Source organism: Gopherus evgoodei, chromosome 10, assembly GCF_007399415.2.
Source record: "Gopherus evgoodei ecotype Sinaloan lineage chromosome 10, rGopEvg1_v1.p, whole genome shotgun sequence".
In the NCBI taxonomy this organism is placed as follows: domain Eukaryota; kingdom Metazoa; phylum Chordata; order Testudines; family Testudinidae; genus Gopherus; species Gopherus evgoodei.
Window position 1 is genome coordinate 84,308,754 of NC_044331.1, and position 23,179 is coordinate 84,331,932.

The window sequence follows — 23,179 nt, forward strand, 5'->3', positions numbered from 1 at the left end:
CATAGGTTGGTTTGACCTAGTTCAAGAGGCTTCAAAAGACCAAGGACTTAAAACTGCATAAAATTATCAGCCTTGACCTGAGGAGGGCTCCACTGGCACTCCATCCGGGGACTGACAGACATGAGATTGTGACCAGAAACGGGCCATGTGGGAGGACCTGAAGTTCTTTCAAACCTGCCAGGGTCTCCCAGTGGAAGATGGTTACCTGGTACACCAGTAGCACGTATACATAGTTCCTCTGAAACGCTTTTGTTCTGAATATGTAGTACTTTGCTTTATGAGACCTGGCTGGACACTGAATAACCTTGTCATTAACTGCAGGAGCTGAGCTGAAGTCAGACTTGCTGAGAGGATCAGTAAATCACAGAAGTCTGCAGACTAAGGTGCCAGGAGGGAGTGAATCACAAAATTCCACCGTGAGAATGGTGATAGTTATATGCCTGAGACCTAAGTGAGGTGCCCAAAAGGAGGCCACGAGCTGGTCAGAGGTAACAGTTAATTCAGGAATTGTGACACCGGGGGGAAGGAGGGGGCGTTGTCTCTATCACAGTAGACCTGATTAGTTGTGATGTGGACACCTGCCCAATGGAGACTGCACTTAGGCACCAACCAATGTCTTACAGACACCAAACAGTTGCTAGAGATAGCGAGAAAGCCATCACCAAAATCTGAGCTGCAGCTGAACCCAATGCATGAGAAGCAAAAGATTATTCCTATACCTGAAGGAAGCAGGATGGAGGTGTTTTTTCACAGTGGCTTAACTGGGCAGGATTGGACTATGGCTGGATGGCAGAGGTTCTCTTCTGCTGTTCTCATCAATGTAGAATGATCTAGCACTAGCTATGTTTAGATCACTGAATATATCACTGTCCACAATTGCTGAAATAAATTTTTTTACTAAGGAAGTTAGCGATACAAAAATCACTTCAGCACGGCACAGTTTACAAAAATAAAGTTTAATAGCATCTTATATCTAGATAATCCACTGAATGCTTTTCACAATGAAATGTACAAACCCTGAATCCAAACAGCTAGATCTAGCCAATCACTGATTAACAGTGCCATTGGCTTCACAGATCTAGTGAGCAAGACAAGACACATTCAACGTCAGCCAGGTTGACCAGCATCATCTCACAGACCTTTTGAACCTAACTTCAAGTGGAAAAAAAAACCAGTTTACTTGTGGGAAAGTGAACAGATGACACTGAGGAATCTTTCTTCAACACAAAATCCTATCCATCTCAATTTACTTTATCAGTGCAAATTCTCCTGTTAGTTTTACTTCCCAACTGCCTTGGCTTGTGAATAATGGTACACATACACACTTCCGTCTTTCTGTCCAGCCAGAAGGCAGGAATCTGTGACTGACCACCTGACCAAAGACCAATTCCCATCAGCATTTGGTGGAAGTAGAGCAGTACACTGGCCTGAAAATAAGTCCCACACTGCAATTGCTCCAGATGTTAGAACAGCTGCTGCAGAGACACCCTTCACTTCGCCTTCAAGGTACCTAAAACCAGGCACAGAACGGTTAGTACTCTGCAGAGTTTCTTCATATAAAATGTCATTACACAAGATTTTAAAAGGTTTTATTTCAGATTTGTTGAGTGTAAAAGAAATAAAAGTCTTCCACATGGAAAAGCCTCTTAAGGAGAAAGAAACCTATTAGAGTGTAAGCCAATTGTAGGAAACTAAAATATACTGAAGTTATAAGTTGTTTTCATTGTATTTGACCAAGAGAGGTAGGAGACAATTGTTAATGTTACCACATTCTAAAGCGTCAATCTGCAAACACACAACTGTGTAACTTTTCTTATGCATATAACTGTTTGGAGGATTGGAGACAATGTCTTACTCTCCAGATTTAAGATCTTGGAAAGACAGCAGGTCACCTAGCTCCATATGGCAATCTAATACTAAGTAAACGTACTTATATCTAGAGGTAAGACCCTCAAACTGTTTTAAGCATTTACAGTGTTAATTTGCCTAAATTTTCCCAGAGGTTTTGCCTTTGGATTCACAAATTACAGCTTCAGTTACAGAATCTCTCCTCCACAAACATCTTGTGAAAGTAAATAGAGTGTGAAGTCTGCAAGGGAGCAATTCCCTGGCTTGAACACAGGGCTTTCTTATAAAGAGCTCCCTTGTGCACCAGGACACAGGGAGCTCAGAGGTTAGCTCACAGACATGTGCAGGAAGCAGACGGGAAATGGGCAACACCCTCACTGTGATCTGTATATACAAAGGTTGAAGTGACTTATCACAACCTCACTATCATCAGCTAGCAAATGGCCCCTCACAGCTTGCCAGCTTTTTGGCTCTCCCATGGACTCCTTTTATCATTTAACAATTCCAGGTCTCTGCTTAAAAAAATAGTCTAAGAAATACATGTGCATTATTCCTGGGATACTTGCCTTCCGCTGTGTCCAGGGGGGAGAGAGAAGAACATTACCCCAGTGCTTCTGGCTGTTTTGGGATTGAACACTCTCATCCGGAATGCAGAGTTTCCACAGGACTCGTTCTCTTTGGCATGTGGGTGACTTAAAACAACAAACAGGAGGCCCTGATTTACAAAGGAAAAATACGTCACTAGAGTGAATGTTAAGAGAAAAACAATAACAAGTTGTTTTTTTCCAATCAATCACTGGTAAATTCTTTCCTGTAATCAGAACCCCATGTCAGCTGACGCTGTAAGCAGTAAGAACTTACCACTCCTGGTATTTATCAAATTAAATACAAACAAATGCAGGAGCTGCTGGGAAGCTGGTTGATTAGGATTTATTTGGTGCAGTGGAATGACAGGTCAGTGACACAATGAATTTATGCACTTCTTTTTCAGCTCAGAATAGCTAACATCAAATCAGGATTAACTCACACAGAAAATAAGTTTGTTGGTCTCAATCTAGTCATTAATTCACACAACAAAACTACTGCACAATTAGACATGACTGGGAGCTTTTGCTTAAGGCCAGGCTGAGAGTCAGATCTTGAAGAATCCCCCACTGGTCTGGCTCAAGCCAGTGCTATTAATCCATACATTCATAAGCACTAAATTTACACACCCACAGAATTAAATGTTCAGTGAGATGAATTCCAGTCAAGAATCCTAAGAATACAAGCAGGCAGAGCATCCAGGAATCATGGCAGAGGTGCTAATGAATGAGAAGATCCATCAGAATTAGAACCAAGACTTCGTACACGAATTTGTGTTTTTAGATCCAGTTCTGAGTGTTTGGGGTATGTATAATTATTAAATAATTGTAGCGTAATAAGGATGAGGCTGTGCCATCACCGTGGCCGGAGCTAGTCATTAGTAAATTGAGAAAGATTAACTGTGCAATCACACCAATCAATGATAGTTCTAAAACACACACACAAAATGTTTTGGCAGCTGTTTTTGAATCTACTGCAGCGTATTACTCTTTCGCTTACCAATATATCTGTGAAAAGGACAAGAAATTGAGAAAAGTGATTCAACCTCTTCCCCACAAACTAACTCCTTTTTCCTTTAATTTTCTCAGTGGACCTGAACACAACAGGTCCTTAAATCCAGGAGCCTCTTTTAGACAACTACACCTTTGAACCCCAGCCACGGGCACTCATGGCACAAACAGAATGACACCATTTCACATACATACAGAGTCAGAATAGGCGCGATGGCAGATTGAAGCAGGATAGGAATAACCAACGTGCATCTTTTTCAGAATCTGGCCAGTTTTCAAGTTCCTGCAGAAAATGGAAACAGATAACTTGACTGTTTTATAATCCTCTTATTTGTATTTATTATTTAGACTGCAGTAGCACCAATGAGCAAGGCACAGTCCAAACAAATGACCACACCAAAAAGGTGGTAGACAACGAGTGAGGGAAAGGGATGCCACATACAAGTGCCCTGAGCAGCACTGGGATGGCAGCACAGCCTGTTAGCTATATGTTTATCTAGATTTATAAAAACGAAATCAGAAAAAAAGTTCTGTTCCAGGCTCTAGGACAACAGATTTAAAAACAACTAACAACATAAGGCCAAACCAGCAGCAAACTCCACCACATAGGATCTGTAACTAGCTAATACAGCCAAAATCACTATACATCCTCTCCTCCCACTGTATCATCCCACAAGCAACAGTCCCTCCCCAAAAGCCCTAGTGATATAGTGTAATCTCTCAGGAAGCACTTACCAAACAACAAGGCTGTTCACTGCAGTTGTGCCAACCAAAGCATCTCTAATCCCTTCTACCTCAGCAAAAGCCAGAATGGTTTCTTCTGGGGGCATCAAAGTCTGCCTCTCATTGCTTCTGGGGAGAACATGAACATAAACAGTAGATGGGAAAAAACCCTCAGAATTCAATACACAAGAGAATGGATCACACACAGCAATAATCCAGAAAGGACAGCATACGATCCCCTCAGCACCACAGATACCACTGCCCAGCCTTTGTGACATCTCCTGAGGGCTCTCCCATCCCCATACTGAAAACACCACAAATATCAGACTGCTTACCTTCCTGCCTCCGAAACTGAGATTATTTCGATTTGCTGGTCTTGAAGCGTCCCACTAGTACTGACCAGCCTCCTGTTTCTCAGACCAAGAACAGCTTTTATGTTCCCGGTTTTCACTAGTGACTGCTTTAAGGAGCCGTCTTCAGAAGAACAAAGCAAGAGCCTAAACCAAATCAGAACAGAAAGCTACATCAAAATGAAAGCGAAGGAAATGGAACCCAAATCTGGCCTTCTGTAGCACACAGAAACAACTGTGTTTCGAAGTGGTCAAACCTGCACCAATGGGAGGAAATAAGGAGTAAGAGAATCCTTGTAGATAGTTGATTTTTTGCTTTACTCAGATATTTTCAAAAATGCTTTAATATTTGCAAAATTGCTTAAAACTGACATATCAGTAAGAGACTACTTCAGCCTCTGGGCAAGAGAAGAGGGTCAAGTAACACAAAATTATCTGCAGTCAAGCTGGAGAAATCAGGTTGGAAAGGTTCAATCTGCAATAAAAACCACACACCCAGAAACATTCACCTTATTTCTCCAATCTCCAGATCTCCCAAGGCAACACACACAAGATTACAGACATCTGGCAAGGGAACAATTTGTATTACTGGAATCTGTAAAGGCAAAGGACACGGATTTAGTTAGGGACACCCATAAGCTCCTTCTCAGTTTGACTCTCTCCCCATTATCAAGAAAAGACTGCTCTGTTTGCAGGATCATGACTTATTTTCTCAGTCTTCAAAAGAAATAGTTAGATACAGCAAAGAATCAACAATCATCAAATCTGTCCTTAACCTAAACAAAGAGGCAATGATCTTTGGGGAGATAAGAGGAGACGTCAAAAGTTGTTGAGGAGTTTAAGGACATAAAGAGGACACCAAGAAGTCATGTTGCTATACAATCAACATCCAGTATGTGGAGATCTTTACAACTGTAAATAACTAAAATTTAATATGAAATTGAATTGTTCAAAATATTTGTGCCAAATTCTTACCTGGTGCAAATCTAGTTGCTTAGCTGACTTCAATCGAGCTACAACAACATGTGCCAGCTAAGGATCTGGCCCACTAGGTGTAAGAAAATGTACATTCCCACTTGTGAGACTACAGGTTGTGTGTGTCTTCGGAAGTGACCCAATACTACTAGAAAACTGCCCCAAAGTGAAGAAGAAACTTCTGTGTACTCTACCTCTGTAAGGTGCCAGGTGTACACCTTTCTCCACTGGTTGGAAGCCAGAGGTTTCCACAAGGAAATGGAAGTCTCACAAGCAGTTATGATACACAGCTCTGTGCAGCCAGCTGATTCCCACCAGACAGCGCTCACATCCACAGCACAAGAACTTGAGGGGTTCTGCTCAAAACAAAACAGTGCTGAAGTTATTCCAACTATGGATATTCAGCCTGGAGATTCAGGTTAACTCTTGCATGAAATCACTTCCAGAGTGCCAGTGTGATAGAAGCAGCAAAGAATCCTGTGGCACCTTATAGACTAACAGACGTTTTGGAGCATGAGCTTTCGTGGGTGAATACCCACTTCTTCAGATGCATGTCAGTGTGATAGAGATTTGGAGTTGCGGGTTAGTGCCTTAGATTTTGACCTCGGAGTCCTGGCTCCCAATGCCAGTTAGGCCACAAGGAAAATGAGTTTGGTGGTTTCGTCCTAGAAGTAATGGATATCTATCCATCCACCCACAGCACAAAACCACCTGCCATTTGTACACAACAGAGAGTCTGCAAAGGTGGATCCAAGACCTGAAACACAGGTGGCATCAGGGCTGAGGCGGAGTAGCCAAGCTGTCTGATGATGCTTGCACAGCACCTGCTTGTACTCAGTACTGCTATCTGCCTCCTTTTCACAGGCAGGAGGGGAGAGGCTACAGATAACACAGATCACATAGGGTCACTGGAAACAAGGTTTAATTTTAAACAGGCGGCAGCATTTTTTTTTGTCCATGTAAAGAAACATTTTGATCCAACTTCATTACTTTTGGTTGGCTGTGCAGGGTTTGGTGCAAGGCCTAGAAATGACCCAACTTCTGCAAGTGCCACTGGAGCTTCAGAGTTCAGAGGACTTCTCCACAGCTGTCACTGCCCTGCCCCCCAACTGTTCTCTACCCCCTACAAGACATAAAAGGCAAGGGGGACAGAGGAGAGACCATGTGAAAGGGAGATCTGATGGCTCAGCTGTGCAAACAACCCCAGGCCATGTTTGCCTCACTTCTGGAACACAAATGCCTCAAAGGCCAAACTCAGCTCCAAGCAGGCATGAATGTCAGCATGCTCTGGACCTAACATGACTGATCCAGTAAGGAGCAACTCCAACTAACCTTCAGAGACGGAGGGAGGAGGACATGAGAACAATGAAACACTGCTGCCAGCCACAGTCTGCAACGCTTGGGGAAGCAGGAATCAGGCAACCATTTTCCCTGAGGCTGAACAGCAGTGTCTGCGTTCTGTCTGTTGATACATCTGCAGTTGTTGAGACACTTCACTGTTTGGGATTTTTGTGTGCACTTGCTCTTCAGTTATACACAGATGCACTGGAGTTTGACTCAAGCTCTCTAGTTGCTTTTTGTGAAAGACCAAGAGGGGACTGGCTGATTATGGGCAGAGTCTATTTTTTTTTTTACTAGTCTATTTTGTTTTGCATCGTTTACATTTGTTTTATTGTGCTTTTATTTAGACTTCAGATAAACACATTTTAAAAGTCTCAGTAAATAAAGAATTTTTTTTTTATTTAAAAACTCCATTTGTGGATGTAACTCAAAATATTATTCCCCAACCTTTAGCTTTGAGGCCAGTTGCAAGCTCCTGTCTCTCAGGTTGTCACTCAGTGCCACGGCCAACTGCTCGGCTGTCAGTTTGTTCTGGACAAACAAAAAGCACAGACTGATTAAATACAATTTCAACAAATTATGCTCCACATGTACCAGTGCGTGTACAAAAGAGTGCGCTCACTCGACGTCAGATTGCTGGACAGCAGCTTTAAGATCACTTTTGTACTAGTACATTTTGGAAAACAAGAGTTTATCTCCCTCTCTGAATTTTCTTTATACCCACCTCCAAACCTCCAACCTCCTGTCTTTTAAAAACATCACTTTTCTAATGCTTTGACGCTACTCTGTCTCCTTATTAGTAGCTTCTTTGCCACTCTTGCAAATACAGAGTGGATCTCTTTCTAAAAAGGAGGTTTTGTCTACCTTCCTCTGCTCCCAATTTATTTTGTTCTTATTTTATTATAACTAACTAAATTTCTGGGAAATTTAAGTTAGAGACTCTACCACAATAACCAAGAAAAAGTCATTTAAATCTGCAAAATACTTGAAAATTCAACCTGTACTTTCTTCTTTATTTTTAATTGTGATGGTTACTTTTAGTGCTTGTTTTCCCTCTCACCCACCCACACACTCTTCTCATAATACTACTTTACCCCAAAGAACAGATCCCTCTCCAACCTCCTGGTTGTTGGAGATTTGGAGGTAAGTATAAAGAGTAACCGTGTTTTGTTGACCACACCTCTGGGTATAGTTACGCCTTCCTTTCTCCTCTCCCATCTATTACACGGACTGTTTTGTTCTCTATTGCTGTACTTACAGAGTTCCGGCCAAGAGCCTTTCCTAAGGCAGGTCGGCTTTGACAAGGGGCCCAAGAAACATTCTGTTCACTGGCGTGGTTAGAATTTACCTCCCATAACTAGCAGCAAAGTCCACAGTTCAAGTTTAAGCATGAGGGATTTTGAAGGATTTGTTCTGCTGCAAGGCTGAGATGGCCTGGACAAACTCAAACATTTACAAACAGGCAGCTAAGGGAAACCACTGCCTCTGGCTGTACAAAGAGCTAGCATGCAGGAAGGCCTTGTCCCTGAACCTGAGCAGATTTTGGGAAAGATGGCTCACAGATAGAGCCACTGCCCTGATGCTCCCTGCCAGGGAGTCTCTGCTTTTACCTCTGCACTGCAGCACTCCTTGGAACCGCTCCCTGGTTGCTGATACTCTTTGAGGGTGACAGGTTCATCAGACCTACAGTCAGATCCTGTTCTGCAGCTATCAGAGTGCAATGCACCTGTGGAGTTATTATACTCCCTCCCATCCACGACAAGACTGGCTGGTTCTTTGAAGATATTTGTTTTCACTTGCAAAGGAAGTACAGAAAATGTGTCAGGCAAGGTCTCATTGTGTACCAGTGACAGGTTAGCTGGGGTTGCACCCAGGACAGGGAAAGCAGGTGTGTGAATCTGTGATTCCAGCTGGTTGATCGCACCAGCTGAGACAGTAGTTGCCGGAGTTAGCAGCAATTCCCTTGGAGAAAGCTCCTTCTTGTGCAACTGCCCTTCTAAGTGAGGCTGTTTAGGTGACATAGTCTTTGAAGGAGAAATAAAGCTATTTTCTACACTCTTCCCTTCTGTATTCACTTGTTTAAGTCTCATGTCCCCTAAAGTCACAGTGTCTCCAGCATTCTGGAGCCAGTGTTCAGACCCTGAAGGAACAAAGGGCTCCAGCTGTTTCACTGTGCAGGATTGTAGTTTCTCAAATTTAAGGAGCTCAAACTCCTCATCGGGTAAATGAAAGTCTTTGATGTCCAGCTTCGAGGGCAGCCACTTGACACTGAGCATCTCATTCTGGAAGTGAAAGGGCGGATCGAAGGCCATAGGATCCAGACCAAGATGGTCTAGAGGAGTTGGACCTTCCAAGTCCATCTGTTGACTGCGCCCTCTTTTACCTAGAAATAGGAAAGCAAGATAGTACAGAACTGAGAACGTAGAAGAGAGACGGTCACATCGTTGCACAAATACTCAGCAAACATGCAATTCTCTTCTCTCATTTAATTTAATGTATTAAAACAAAGCCTCTGTCTATTTCACAATAGAAGTAAGATTTTCTCAGAAACACATTTTGGGGCAATTACTGCACTTCTTGAGGCTGCTAGAATTGACTGCACTGCTAGCTATTTGGTTAAAAATGCTCCCTCCCCCCGATGATTTTTTGTTTCCAGACTTTTGATTGTAAGTTTCCAGGGCCAAGGGCTATCTTAATCTGTGCCTTAGACAGTGCCAAGCACTTTGTAAGCACTTTAAGCACTGTTGATGCCTGGATACTATGGTGACTAGTGTCCTAAAAAACTAAGAGGGGCACATCTGTGCAAATCTCATCCTTGCACGCATGCACTGAGTACTGTAAGCATGTGACTCATGCACACCTTGTTCCTGGCCCAAGTGTTTTCCACACAGTTCCCCAGCCATTTCTTCTTATCTGTTTCACAACAGTGAGCAACCAAGGCCAAGCATGGGAGGAAAAGCTTAAGGATCATAGAAGGCCCAGAAAATGAGCTTTTGGGGTATTTATTTGCTGGAAATGCTTTCCTCAAATTTTCTGAATCTAAAATATGGAAAACAAGAGAGGCCATATCTGCAAGAGGATCAACCACAAAAAGGTACTTTAGAAAAAGGTACTTCAGCCAGCAAGAATACAGGACATTTAGGTAGCAAAAAAAAGCAGGAAGGGAAGTTTAAGGGAAAAAAGAACCAAGGTCAGGCTAAGGACATACTGGAGCAAGGGTACTAGCCCTCTATGGTCTTTCCCTCTCCCCAAAAAAGACGGTTACTCACCTTTGTAACTGTTGTTCTTCGAGATGTGTTGCTCATATCCATTCCAGTTAGGTGTACGCGCCGCGCGTGCACATTCGTCGGAAAACTTTTACCCTAGCAACTCAGTGGGCCGGCAGGTCGCCCCCTAGAGTGGCGCCACCATGGCGCTCCATATATACTCCTGCCGGCCCACCCGCTCCTCAGTTCCTTCTTGCCGGCTACTCCGACAGTGGGGAAGGAGGGCGGGTGTGGAATGGATATGAGCAACACATCTCGAAGAACAACAGTTACAAAGGTGAGTAACCGTCTTTTCTTCTTCGAGTGATTGCTCATATCCATTCCAGTTAGGTGAATCCCAAGCCTTACAAAGGCGGTGGGGTCGGAGTGAAATGTGGCAGAATAAAACTGCCGAGCCAGAGGCTACAGCCTCTCTTGAACCAGGGCATACTGCGAAGCAAAGGTAAGGACCGAGGACCAATGGAGCTTCGCGACAGGTCTCGTGGGTAGAAACACGAGCCAGCAAGGCGGCAGATGAAGCCTGAGCCCTGGTAGAATGCACGGTGATGTGGCTTGGGGAAATATGAGCCAAATCATAACAAGTGGGGATGTCCGCCATCACCCAAGATGAGATCCTCTGAGAGGAAAACAAGCAAGCCCTCCCTTTGGCCCGCTACCGGGGCAGAGCTGGGGCACCTTAGGAAATGATTCTGTCAGCACAACTAATGCGAGCACTCCACAGATGTCCAAGGAGTGCAACGGTTATGCCCATTGCGTTGAGCTGTGGGTAACATAAAAGGCCAAAACACCTTAGGGAGGAAAGCCGGGTGCGGTCATAACTGCACCTTGTCTTTGTGGAACCTTCGTAAGAGCTCTGATCTCAGAGACCCGTCTGGCCAAGACTAGGTTGAGGCCCCAGGGTGGGGCTGGGCGGCGCACCCGAGTGTGCAAGCGCTCCAAGCCCTTGAGGGACCTCGAACCCATAGTGGGACACTGAACGTCCATCTTAGCCTGCTGGAAGGTAGGGATGGCTGCTGAGAGTATCCTCAGCGATGATACCGCCAGATCCTGCCGCTGAAGGCCAGAGGCAGGCCAAATAGAGGGGATCGAGACCTCAGCAGGAGCAAGATCAAGCGTACTGCAGCTGTAAAGGAAACGCTTCCACCTGGCTCGGTACGTTGACCAGGCGGAAGGCTGCCTGTCACCCCGACTCAGGTACGTGAGGCGAAGAGGCTGCAGGTCCAAGTGACGAAGCCTGTCATTGCCCTGAGTGATGAGGTCTGGGCTGACAGGCCGAGCAACGTGGTATGTCAGTGCTGCCTGGACCACTTTGGAGTGATCATGATGATGATGCACGCTCCGCCCCTGCGGAATTTGAGCAGGACGTAACGAACCAGTGGGAACAGCGGGAAGGCATAATGCAGTTGGCCGTTCCACGGCATCAGGAATGCGACCAAGATCGATTCCGAGGAGAGACCTTGGAAGGAGCAGAACATCTGGCATTTCCTGCACTCGCGGTGAGCGAACAGGTCTGTGCGAGGAACCATTTCCACTTCCGGAAAGCGGGACGCCTCACATGGGGCAGAGTGATGACTCGTAAGACAGGAAAGACCTGCTGAGTCAAAGAGATAAGACGTTCCGAACGCCTGGGAGAAAGGACGTCGCCAGCTCCATCGAGTGGGCCATGCAAAAGACCCGGAAATGGATGGCCTCCTGACAAAAAAGGGGGGAGGACTATGTCCCCCCTGAATGCTTATGAAGCACCTGGCCATTGTGTTGGCTGTAAACACCGAGATACAACGGCCTCGCAGCTGCCGATGGAACCCCTGGCATGCCAGGCGGACTACTCTCATTCTTGGGGCATTAATGAGGAATGCCAGCTCCCTAGAAGACCGAAGGCCTTAAGCTCGGAGGTGACCATGAGCACTCGAGCAGAGAGATGATGCGTCCGCCGTCAGGGGCAGTGAGGGCTGGGGCGGATGAAACCGCATCCTGTCCACACCAAGGAGGGAGTTAGCCACCACTCTAGGGAGCCTAAGGCGTTCGAGGGAACGGTGACTACCATGACCATTGGCTCCCTGTCCAAGCGGTACGCCGAGGTGGGCCGGACTTGGAGAGGACGGAGGCGGAGCTTGGCGCGTTTGGTTACAAACTTGCGGGCAACCATGGACCCAGGAGACTGAGACAAGAATGAGCTGAGGTCGTTGGGAAAGCCTTCAGACCTCAGATGATTGATGCCATCGCCTAAAACCGCAGTTGCGATAAGCAGGCTCCGGCTAGGTAGGAGACCAAGATAGCCCCTAGGAAGCCCAACCTCTGCGTGGGAACCAGAGCGGATTGCTCTATTAGTAATCATCAGGCCTTGATCTGTGAATAAGACCGTGACGATGCCCACGGGCTGAGTGGTTTGTGTGTCAGAGTCTCCTCGGATAAGCGAATCGTCCCAATACGGAAAAACGCATATCCGACATAGCTACGGTAGGCGGCGACTATGGCCGTAAACCGGGAGTATTCACCGCTGGCTATAAAGCGGAGGCATCTCCCATGCGGAGGGAAGATGGCATTGCAAAAGTACGCGTCCTTCCTATCCAGGGCGGCATAGTAGCCCCCCGGAGGCAAGGATGGAATAATGGTTCCCAGGGATACCATGCAGAACTTCAACCTTATCCCAAACCGGTTGAGTCCATGCAGGACCAGGAAGGTCTGACCTGTGGTCGAGTGGGGGACTAGGGCATAACGGGAGTAAAACCCCTAGCCCCTTTCGTCCGCTGAAGGGGGACAGGGCTGGAGCAATTTTAAGGTGGTACCTATGCTCCATCGTGCGCAGGACCCAGCGACCTAAAAGTAACTGGGGCCATGCCAGGAGAAAGCGGGATCAGGATCCCGTCCTGCGACTGGTACACCGCCCTCCGGTGAACCTTGGAAGGTCCGTCTTTGGTCCCAGTGGTAATTGCGAGGGACCTCGACTTTGGCTTTTTAGGGGGCCTGACGTTTGTCTGCGACCACCTTGGCCTTGCCGTTTTCCAGAGTTCTGCCTCTGGCTAGGCACAGAGTATGGCGGCTGGGGCCATAAAGGCCTGCGTTTGGTCGCAGGCGTATACATGCTGAGACGCATTAGGACCCTATTGTCCAGCAGGCTTCGCAGTCTGGGGCTGTCTCTGCCGCGAAGATGCCTTTACCAACAAAGGGTAAATTCTTTCCCCCGTCCTCCAAGACGGCAGCGAACTCTAGGTGGGAGGTTCGAGGGAGAAACTCCTCCACCCAGGTGCTATAATTATCGCAGCTAAGCAAGGCTTGTTGCTTCGCTACCCAGAGGTGCAGGGCCCCTGCAGAGTACACCTTGCATTCGCCAAGGCTCTTTCCGCTTCGGGGCTGGCGCCCGCTGGCCATAATATCAGGATCGTGGTCCTGAGCATAAAATCCGCGCATATGGGGTGACACGGATGCGTGTTCGGACGGCCATGGAGGTACTAAAAGAGGGCACGGGCCGAGTCCCTGACTCACTCGGACCTTGCCCAACTCGGCACCGGGGACCGGCATCGGGAGGCGTATCGGTACCTGGAACGAGATCCAGACCCGCAACCAGAACGGTGTCGGGAGGTCGACCGAGGTCTCGAGGCTCGGAGAAGAGCTACAGGAGTCAAGGTACCTGCCCCGGTGCCAGATGTCGGAACGGTGCCGATAGCGGGTCGGCGAACGGGATACCGACCGGTGCAGTGAGTGTGACCAGTACCGAGGAAAACAGTACCGGGACTGCCAGTGGTGTCCGGCGTGCCGACAGGACTTGGAGCGTCTGCGGGACCGTGATCATAGACGGTGCCGCTCTGCTGTACTGACAGGGGACAGTCCCTTGAAGAGACTGTATTACCCGTACCGGCGGTGCCCGGGTCAGGCAGCACTGACTCCGTCATGGCACTGAGAGCCCTCGCCGTTGGTAACATCTCCGGCGCGCAGGGAACAGCAGGCTCAACCACAGTGCGTACTGGGGAGCTGTCAGGCACCGGATTCGACGGCCCTCGTGGGGCCGGGATCCATGGTACCGAGGTCATCAGAGCTTCGGTAGGTGCCGGTGCCGGGAGAACCGAGTTAGATAAGCCGTCTGGCTGGGGTGCCGTCAGCACTGAAGCAGCGGGAGTAATACGCTCAACCACGGCGCGTGCCGGGGAGCCGTCGGGCACCGGATTCTACGGCCCTTGCGGGACCGGGATCGACGGTGCCGAAGCAGGTGTCGGTGCCGGGCGATCCAACTTAGACTAGCCCTCTGGCCGCGGTGCCGTGGGCACGGAAGCAGCCGGAGAAGTAGCTCGACCACGGCGCGTGCCGGGGAGCTGTCAGGCACCGGATACTATGGCCCTTGCGGGACCGGGATCGACGGTGCCGACGTCATCGGTGCCGCAGCAGGTGTCGGTGCCGGGCGATCCGACGTAGACGAGCTCTCTGGCTGCGGTGCCGTTGGCACGGAAGCAGCTGGAGCAATACGCTCAACCACGGCGCGTGCCGGGGAGCCGTCAGGCACCGGATTCTACGGCCCGTGTGGGACCGGGATCGACGGTGCCGACGCCATCGGTGCCGCAGCAGGTGTCGGTGCCGGGCGATCCGACGTAGACGAGCCCTCAGGCTGCGGTGCCGTTGGCACGGAAGCAGCCGGAGCAAAACGCTCAACCACGGCGCGTGCCGGGGAGCCGTCAGGCACCGGATTCTACGGCCCGTGTGGGACCGGGATCGACGGTGCCGACGCCATCGGTGCCGCAGCAGGTGTCGGTGCCGGGCGATCCGACGTAGACGAGCCCTCTGGCTGCGGTGCCGCTGGCACGGAAGCAGCAGGAGCAATACGCTCAACCACGGCGCGTGCCGGGGAGCCGTCAGGCACCGGATTCCACGGCCCTTGTGGGACCGGGATCGACGGTGACGACGTCATCGGTGCCGTAGCAGGCGTCGGCGCCGGGCGATCCGACTAGACGAGCTCTCTGGCTGCGTGCCGCTGGCACGGAAGCAGCAGGAGCAATACGCTCAACCACGGCGCGTGCCGGGGAGCCGTCAGGCACCGGATTCTACGGCCCTTATGGGACCGGGATCGACGGTGACGACGTCATCGGTGCCGTAGTAGGTGTCAGCGCCTGGCGATCCGACTAGACGAGCTCTCTGGCTGCGGTGCCGCTGGCACGGAAGCAGCAGGAGCAATACGCTCAACCACGGCGCGTGCCGGGGAGCCGTCAGGCACCGGATTCTACGGCCCTCGTGGGACCGGGATCGACGGTGCCGACGTCGTCGGCGCCGGGCGAGCCATCTTAGACGAGCTGTCTAGCTGTGGTGCAGCTGGCACAGAAGCAGCAGGAGCAGTAAGCTCTACCACGGCGCGAGCCGGGGAGCTGCCAGGCACCGGATTCCCTGGTCCTGGGGGACTGGAATCGACGGAGCCGAAGTCATCGGTGCCTCTGCAGGCCGGATAACGCAACTGAGGCGAGCTCTCTGGCTGCGATGCAGGTGGCACGGAAGTAGCGGGAGCAGGGGGCTCAACCACGGCGCGTGCCGGGGAGCCGCCAGGCACCAGCAGGAATCGTAGACTCTCTCGACCTCGGAAGAAGGGAACGGTGCCGAGTCGACATCGGTGCCGGCGACGGTCGGTGCCGGAAGGCCTTGGTGGTACCGGCGGGGTCCGGTGCCGAGGAGGCGCTTCTGCCCGCCGCTTGAACATCGCTCCGCGCCCAAGGTGGAGGGGCAAGTGAAAGTCCCGCACCTTTTTGTTCTCGGCTTAAAAGCCTTGCAAATGGGGCACTTATCTGTCAAGTGTGATTCTTCAAACAGGAGTCATGTAGATCTCTCTTCGGCCGCGGCTTCTGGTAAGCCGGGCCCCTTTTGAAAATCTGGTGAGCCATGCATGGCTCCGGCACTGGGCTCATGGAAGGGGCTACTTCCTGAACCCCGCTAACTAAACTAACCATGTTAGCAAGGAAAACACGTATAACCATACAAATATATATATAAAAGTGTTATAACTGCATAATTATATACGAGAAAACGAGTAGCTAGGGAAGTGGAGGTCAGCTAAGCCGCGCTCCACTGTTCCAACGACCGACACGGGCGGTAAGAAGGAACTGAGGAGCGGGTGGGCCGGCAGGAGTATATATGGAGCGCCATGGTGGCGCCACTCTAGGGGGCGACCTGCCGGCCCACTGAGTTGCTAGGGTAAAAGTTTTCCGACGAATGTGCACGCGCGGCGCGTACACCTAACTGGAATGGATATGAGCAATCACTCGAAGAAGAACTTAAGTTCTAGCTTTAGGGAGCTCTGATTTTTCCAAGCAACAGTTCTGTCAGGTACCTTTAGATCCTTGCCTCACTTTACGTTTCACAGAGGAACTTGGGAGATCGTGCTGAGGTAGAGAGTCTTTAACTGTTGGCAGCTGCTCAGCCCTGCAGACTTTCCGGACACACTGATTCTTAATGTGTCCCATTGGCTGTTTATCAGCCTGACTCACGTTTACATTGGCTTCCAGATCTCGTGTGGGGCTGGGGAAAGCTTCACCCCATGGATTTAAGAAATTATTTCCTTGGAGTGGATTTTGAATCCGTTCTAATGGAGGCTGATGGCATTTGCTGAATGTTTGGCTTCCATCAGGAAGATCAGCCTCAGTTGGCCATAGAACATCTGTCATTTCCGCTTCTGGGGCCTCACCAGCTGCAGGAATGAGCACCCTTGTTTTGCGTATAGGTGACCTCTCAGGGTCACCCTCACAGTTTTCCTTTTCATGGTGAGAATCATTTGACAAGAGATGACTGTTTTCCTTTAGCATTGTGAGATCTGAAGTCTCAGGACAGGCTTGTGACCCATTCAGTGCAGGTCTGCAGGTAGAACCCCATCTGCCCCTTCCTCTCCTCCAGGATTTTCCCTTAGCTTGTTTCGTACTAATAACAGTCTTCTGAGAAAGAGAACCACTGGAGGTGCTCCTCTCATCTGAGAGAGGGAGAGATTTCTGAGAACTACTTGAACTCACTGGGTCACTCTCTGCACCTAGAAAAGGGAACGGAGTGCCGCTTGCCTGCACGACACTCCTGGCAGTTTCTTGGTAGAGCTGATCTGAATTTGAATTTACCTGCTTTTGTCTACTTCGCAGCCCTTTCCTGCTCCTGCCCAACTGGCTGAGAATGACAGCCTCCAGGTCTACTTTCCTCTGGCAGTTAGACATACGCCGAGTTGTCCTAACATAATATTCTACAGGAAAGAGAAGTCCTTCAATCATTGTGCAAGAGCTCAGCGCGCTTTCTGCTGCAGGAGGGGTCTTCTCTAGGACAGGAGACCCTGCTTCAGTCTGAGCCTCTGGATTCCTCAAAGGTTCTTCAACATTATCCAGAAGAGAGTCTGTGTTCACAGGTCTTGAGCTATTGGTCTCATTGTGGTTTCTTTCTTTATGGGGTCTGCTTTCACTAGTGCTAGGGTTGCTTCTGCCTGCCGGGGATGATTGATTATTTGTAGTTAAATCCAAGGCCCTACACAACTCTTCCCGATCCATTTGGTTTTCTATACAGGCAAGTTCTTTTCCTGTATTCTCAATGTTTTCAAGTGAAACAGGGATATCACTCACTAACCACTGGGGCAGTGGCTCACAGCTATCACAGATGTCCTCAGCACATGGAGACACAGGCTGCTGAACGTTATTGCCACCCATCAACATGTCTGAAAGTGGTTTGGGGACACTCAAAAATACATTTTCTTCAGGCATTTCCTGCAAATCTCCTACCTGTGGATCTTGAGGCGTTAAACCTTTTTCTTCCCTCACAATGACTGGCCTGGGGGCCTTCTGTATTTTATTCTTGGTGTTTGAGATGGTGTTTCTCCCCTTGAATACTGGTGACCCAGGCTCCTCTGTACTAGCCATTTCATTTTCCAGTGTTTCCCCAGCACTGACTGGTGGCACTTCACAAGTTGATTCTCTCCCCTCTGAGACCGAAGTTATTCCACTCCTTGGCAGTTGGTTTTGTTTCTCCTCAAGAACAGATCTCATGAGGCCAGAGAGGGTATTTTCTGAGTCACTATTTGTGCTTTCTGCCAATGAATTTTCCTGCAAGTTAACTTCACTGTTGAAGAATTCAGGCTCAAGTTTAAACGTGACGGACATTTTTTTCTCAGTGCCTGAGTCAGAACAGGTATTGGTCTGTAATCTACATGTTCCAGGTCTATCGCCACCATTGGGAGACTGTTTATCCATCAATTCTGTGGAGACAAATGCAATTAGCATTCCCCAAGAAAAGTCCCACTAAGACAGGAGGCAACAAAGCAGAACCAGAGACAATTTTACAAAAATGGCAAACTAAGGGTTCTGCAAAAATTATTCCACCGACATTTTATATTTCAGCCAAGAAAATTAAGCAGACACACCATATGATGCTCAGTTTACTAAGCATACACCAAATTAATACATGCTTAATAAGCAATGATGCTTCTAGAAACTAGATGGTACAATGTGTTAATCTACTGGTCTTTCATCTCTGAAGACCTTTCTTGTGCCTGAAAAGGAACTGAGATGGATAGTTTCATCCTTATCACTATCAGGCAAGCACAAACTTACCAGCACAAATAGAAGACTCTGCCCAACACTAGAACAGAGGCGGTAACACCAGGCTCAAGAAGCACTGGCAAATGGGGGTAGGACTGTAATTACGGATGATCGTGTGGGTCATGATTTAGGGGTATTGTCAGAGCCGCATATTGTGTGCCAAGGGGTAAGGCAATAATTGAATAAAAGGAACAATTCAAGTCAGAATTTTCATGAGTGTTAGCAGAGCTGGGAAGCACCCTAGGACTGTGGTATCACATTGTGCCATAGGTCAGGACTGAGGTGATTAGGCAGAAGTAGGTGGTAAATCAGAGTTGGCACCTAAGTCTTGACATGCAACACATACTATACTATATTATACTACTTCTATACTATACTGAACTGTAGCGTGGGATCACACAGCTCTATTCATAAGGACAAAAGGTTAAAGAAAGAAATAATCACATCTCAACAGGTTATATTTTGAACTGTTACCTGTGGTGGTATTCTCCGTTTCCTCTTGCCTAAGCAATTGATTTTGTTCTGCAACAGTCTTCTTAACATAATTTTTAACCCTCTCAGCTCTTTGTGCACGCTGTTAAAACAACAACAAATCAATGACTCAGCATTTCATTGTCTGCAGTTTTTTGGTTTTTTTAAGAATAAACTTCATCTCCCAAAATCTGAGCATCTTTCACCAAATTTATCATTCAGAAACACAAGAGTCAGGCAAACTTAATAATTCAGGGTTAAACTATGGTGCTTACCTACCTGTAACCTGTTGAATGTTTTGCTGTATTCTCTTTTCAGGAAGGCTAACTTTTCTTTCAGCTAAAAAACAAAGATGACACATCACAGATATTACACAATGCCTACAGTAAGTAAAAACTGAACCAAGGCCTAGAATTGTGCAGTGACATTTTAAACCTAGAAAATTCATACACCCAATTCATACACACTCAAGCATCTTGAGAAATATTAAGGCTTCATTGCTCAAGACCACTGCTTAGTTCTCAGGCCTCTGTCCCAATCTTCTTATTCACTACTCTGACCATGTGAAACCATCTTCAAATCCCTCTGCTAGCCTCCTCTTGCCTCCCATACCAAGCCCTATCTTTTTATCCTTACCTACAAGGCCCTGGACAATGCCATTTCTGCCTGTATACCTTCTTCCTCAACACTCCATCTCATCTGAAACCTTTGCCTTTTCTTGCCTTCAGGTCTTTCTCCATCCTACACCTTCTACTTGGAACTCTCTCCCATTCTGAGTGCCAAAGGGCATCCTTCTCTATTAAAAGCAGCGAAGAGTCCTGTGGCACCTTATAGACTAACAGATGTTTTGGAGCATGAGCTTTCGTGGGTGAATACCCACTTGTCGGATGCATGCATATTCACCCACGAAAGCTCATGCTCCAAAATGTCTGTTAGTCTATAAGCTGCCACAGGACTCTTTGCTGCTTTTACAGATCCAGACTAACACGGCTACCCCTCTGATACTTCTCTATTAAAATACCCCTTTACAAGCAACTGCTTCTGTGAGGTATTTCAGCAATAAGCCATTGTGCACTATAGAGAAGCTGTAATAACTCACAATTGAGATCTGAATTGTTCCATTATAAGGCTGATTTTTACATATCCAATCGCTCAACTTTACCAGAATTAACAAATCCATCTAAAAATGGCCCTGCAAGGTCCAATGGAAGGGTAGAAGTTTCCTGGGAAGCTTGAGGACTGACTGAGGTATTCACAAGCTAACAGAGATCCAAAAATGAGGTGGGCCAACTTTCTGAAATATTTCCTAATACTGTTTGCCTCTTCACAGCTCAAAACCAGTGTGAGCTAGAAGTGCCAAATTTGATTTGTTGAGCTGGTCTCTTTAACAATGGAGAAACCTTCTGTCCTTCTTCTTAGCCCCCGTGCCCACACAATACAAAGGCTTGGGCTCCAGAGTTTTCAAACTCTGAACCAGCCAGAATGGCAGCCTCTGAAACTGTCAGATGTAGTTCCAAGCATCCTAAGGCTCATGTTAGAATTGCTACATCATATGCACCTTAGTATGTCATTTGCCCAGGCTGCAAGCAAATTTCACATAAATATTTTCCCATGTTAAGCCATAATGGGCTTAAATTGCCAATGGGCTTAAACTGCAGCAAGGGTGGTTTAGGCTGGACATTAGGAAAAACTTCCCATCAGGGTGGTTAAGCACTGGAATAAATTGCCCAGGGAGGTTGTGGAATCTTCATAACTGGAGATTTTTAAGAGCAGGTTAGACAAACACCTGTCAGGGAAGGTCTAGATAATAGTTAGTCCTGCCATGAGTGCCAGGGGCTGGACTAGATGACCTCTCAAGGTCCCTTCCAATCCTACAATTCTATGATAATTCTGCTGTGCTTTGCTTCACTCATTCATTGAAAACTACCACATTAGTAGTTCACAGATGTCCAGAATAAGGCACATACCCTTTAGAAACCTGTAATGAGTATCAAAGCATCTCATGGTTACACACAGTGTTGTAGCCTTGTCGGTCCCAGTATACGAGACACAAGGTGGATGAGCTCTGACCAACAGAAGTTGGTCTAATAAAAGATATTATCTTCCTCACTTTGTCTCTCTATGAAAGTAACTCTGGCATTTAGATACATTTTAAATTTAAGGAAATCATACAGAAAAAAAATTGTAACCAGCAGTTAAGATAGAAAATAGTGATTATAATTACTTGTTGGGGAGAGGGGGGAGCCCTTAATAGTGTAGTTTTCTCACAATAACACAAGTGGGAGAAAGTCTGGGGAGTCAGAGTTACAGTTACACTTGGTCAATCATTAAAATATACAATAATGCACAAATTAGATCAACTAAACAACCTTAATACAGCCCACGGTAAAACCAAGAGACAATCCTCTCCTCCAATAACACAGTCTACATTGACTCTAAAAACTGAGACGTGATCTGACTAAATTGGCTTATTTGTGTTGATGGGCTAATTGGATACAGTGGGAGCCAAACTGTGTTGTCATATTATGAGACTTATCATAGACACTTGCCTAACATATCTGGGGCTATGGACCTCAAGGTCTGGAACCAAAGTTAGGTAGCTTACAGGGAAGTAAGATAACATATATGTACAAATCTGAAGCCACGCACTCCAGTTCCTTGACTCCACAGGCAAACATACATAGAGCATACTTAAGATTTACTAAAGAGCTCATCAAAATGTCTCTCTTACAAGTAACATGTATAGTTAGTATAGTATTAGGAACACAGGAAATTTTTTTTTTTTTACAGTCTATTAGTTTTATTTATGCATTTCTCTAAAGATGAATAAGCCTTTACCTCACTACCCTCATCTGTTGAGCACTTAGAAAGTAAACATCTGTAAATATGGTACAGTATTCAGTATCCTTACAGTTATAGGCACGTATACCTTTGAGGAACAGTGTGAGGCAATTTCTCCCAGTATCAACCATGTCAAACAGCAGTTTTACAATTATATAGTATTTTCTGGATAATTGTATGTGCACTTTTTTGAGCACCAAATGATCTCTTTTTAGATATTCTTTAGGCAGAAGATTTTAGTAGGCCCTTAAATGGTTTCCTGCTTTCTAATAATTGGATATTTTATTCCTCTTTCAGCATAAAAATATCCTGGAATCATCAGCCTTTCCTGGACATGTGTTTTCTGAAAAATTATCAAGACTCTCTTACTTAACTACTGATTATTATTAACAATAACTTCTGCAGCAAGGGTGGTTTAGGCTGGACATTAGGAAAAACTTCCCATCAGGGTGGTTAAGCACTGGAATAAAGTGCCCAGGGAGGTTGTGGAATCTCCAAAACTGGAGATTTTTAAGAGCAGGTTAGACAAACACCTGTCAGGGATGGTCTAGACAATACTTACTCCTGCTATGAGTGCGGGACAAATTTTAAATTTGCTTGAGAATCAAATAACTATTTATAGGAAGTACAGTTTTAACAATCAGGGCCATCAGCCTGGGAACCATCCATATTTGTATCTGGCTCTCTGTGATTTAGGGCCAAACCATGCTCCCTTTTAAGTCAATGTGTCTGCCCAGGCAAGTGGGATTGGTCCATACACCATAAGGTTCTAAGAACAGCCAGACTGGGTCAGACCAAGGGTCCATCTAGCCCAGTATCCTGTCTGCCGACAGTGCCAGGTGCCCCAGAGGGAATGAACAGAACAGGGAATCACCACGTGATCCATCCCCTGTCGCCCATTCCCAGCTTCTGGCAAACAGAGGCCAGGGACCCCATCCCTGCCCTGCCCTGCCCAGCCTGGCTAATCGCCATTGAGGGACCGACCCTCCAGGAACTGAGCCACTTCTCCTGCGGGCGGGGGCCAGCCTCTCCCCGCGGGCACGCAGCCGACTCGGAAAAACCGGGCAGCGCGTCACGGCTCGTGGGCCGCGCCACAGACAGCAGAGCAGCGCCCGCACCTTCTCCTTCTCCTGCCAGGTAAGCGCCTTTCCCGCGGGGGGCCCGTCCATGGCGAGCATCGCCGGCCCCGGCGGGACCCAGCCGCAGGCGCCCCAGGCACGGCCCGACAGCCTCCG

The 23,179-nt window shown here is 47.5% G+C and overlaps 1 protein-coding gene across 6 annotated transcripts; it reads right to left on the reverse strand.

Moving 5' to 3' along the window:
- Nucleotides 1-937: 937 nt before the first annotated feature.
- On the reverse strand, nucleotides 938-23,177 carry PALB2 (partner and localizer of BRCA2). Of its 6 annotated transcripts, none has more exons than XM_030577779.1 (13): nucleotides 23,063-23,172; nucleotides 19,383-19,442; nucleotides 19,107-19,206; nucleotides 16,400-18,289; nucleotides 8,443-9,215; nucleotides 7,280-7,363; nucleotides 5,686-5,847; nucleotides 5,026-5,111; nucleotides 4,502-4,663; nucleotides 4,179-4,292; nucleotides 3,639-3,726; nucleotides 2,415-2,563; nucleotides 938-1,510 (listed from the first exon to the last, which is right to left on the reverse strand). In XM_030577779.1, the coding sequence occupies exons 1-13, from the start codon at nucleotides 23,120-23,122 to the stop codon at nucleotides 1,279-1,281; spliced, it is 3,960 nt and encodes a 1,319-aa protein (XP_030433639.1). In that variant the 5' UTR covers nucleotides 23,123-23,172; the 3' UTR covers nucleotides 938-1,278. The 6 variants fall into 6 exon arrangements, with proteins under 6 accessions (XP_030433639.1, XP_030433637.1, XP_030433641.1 ...); XM_030577777.1 differs by having other exon boundaries at nucleotides 4,179-4,295; XM_030577781.1 differs by having other exon boundaries at nucleotides 4,179-4,295; nucleotides 18,242-18,289; nucleotides 23,063-23,170.
- Nucleotides 23,178-23,179: the final 2 nt, after the last annotated feature.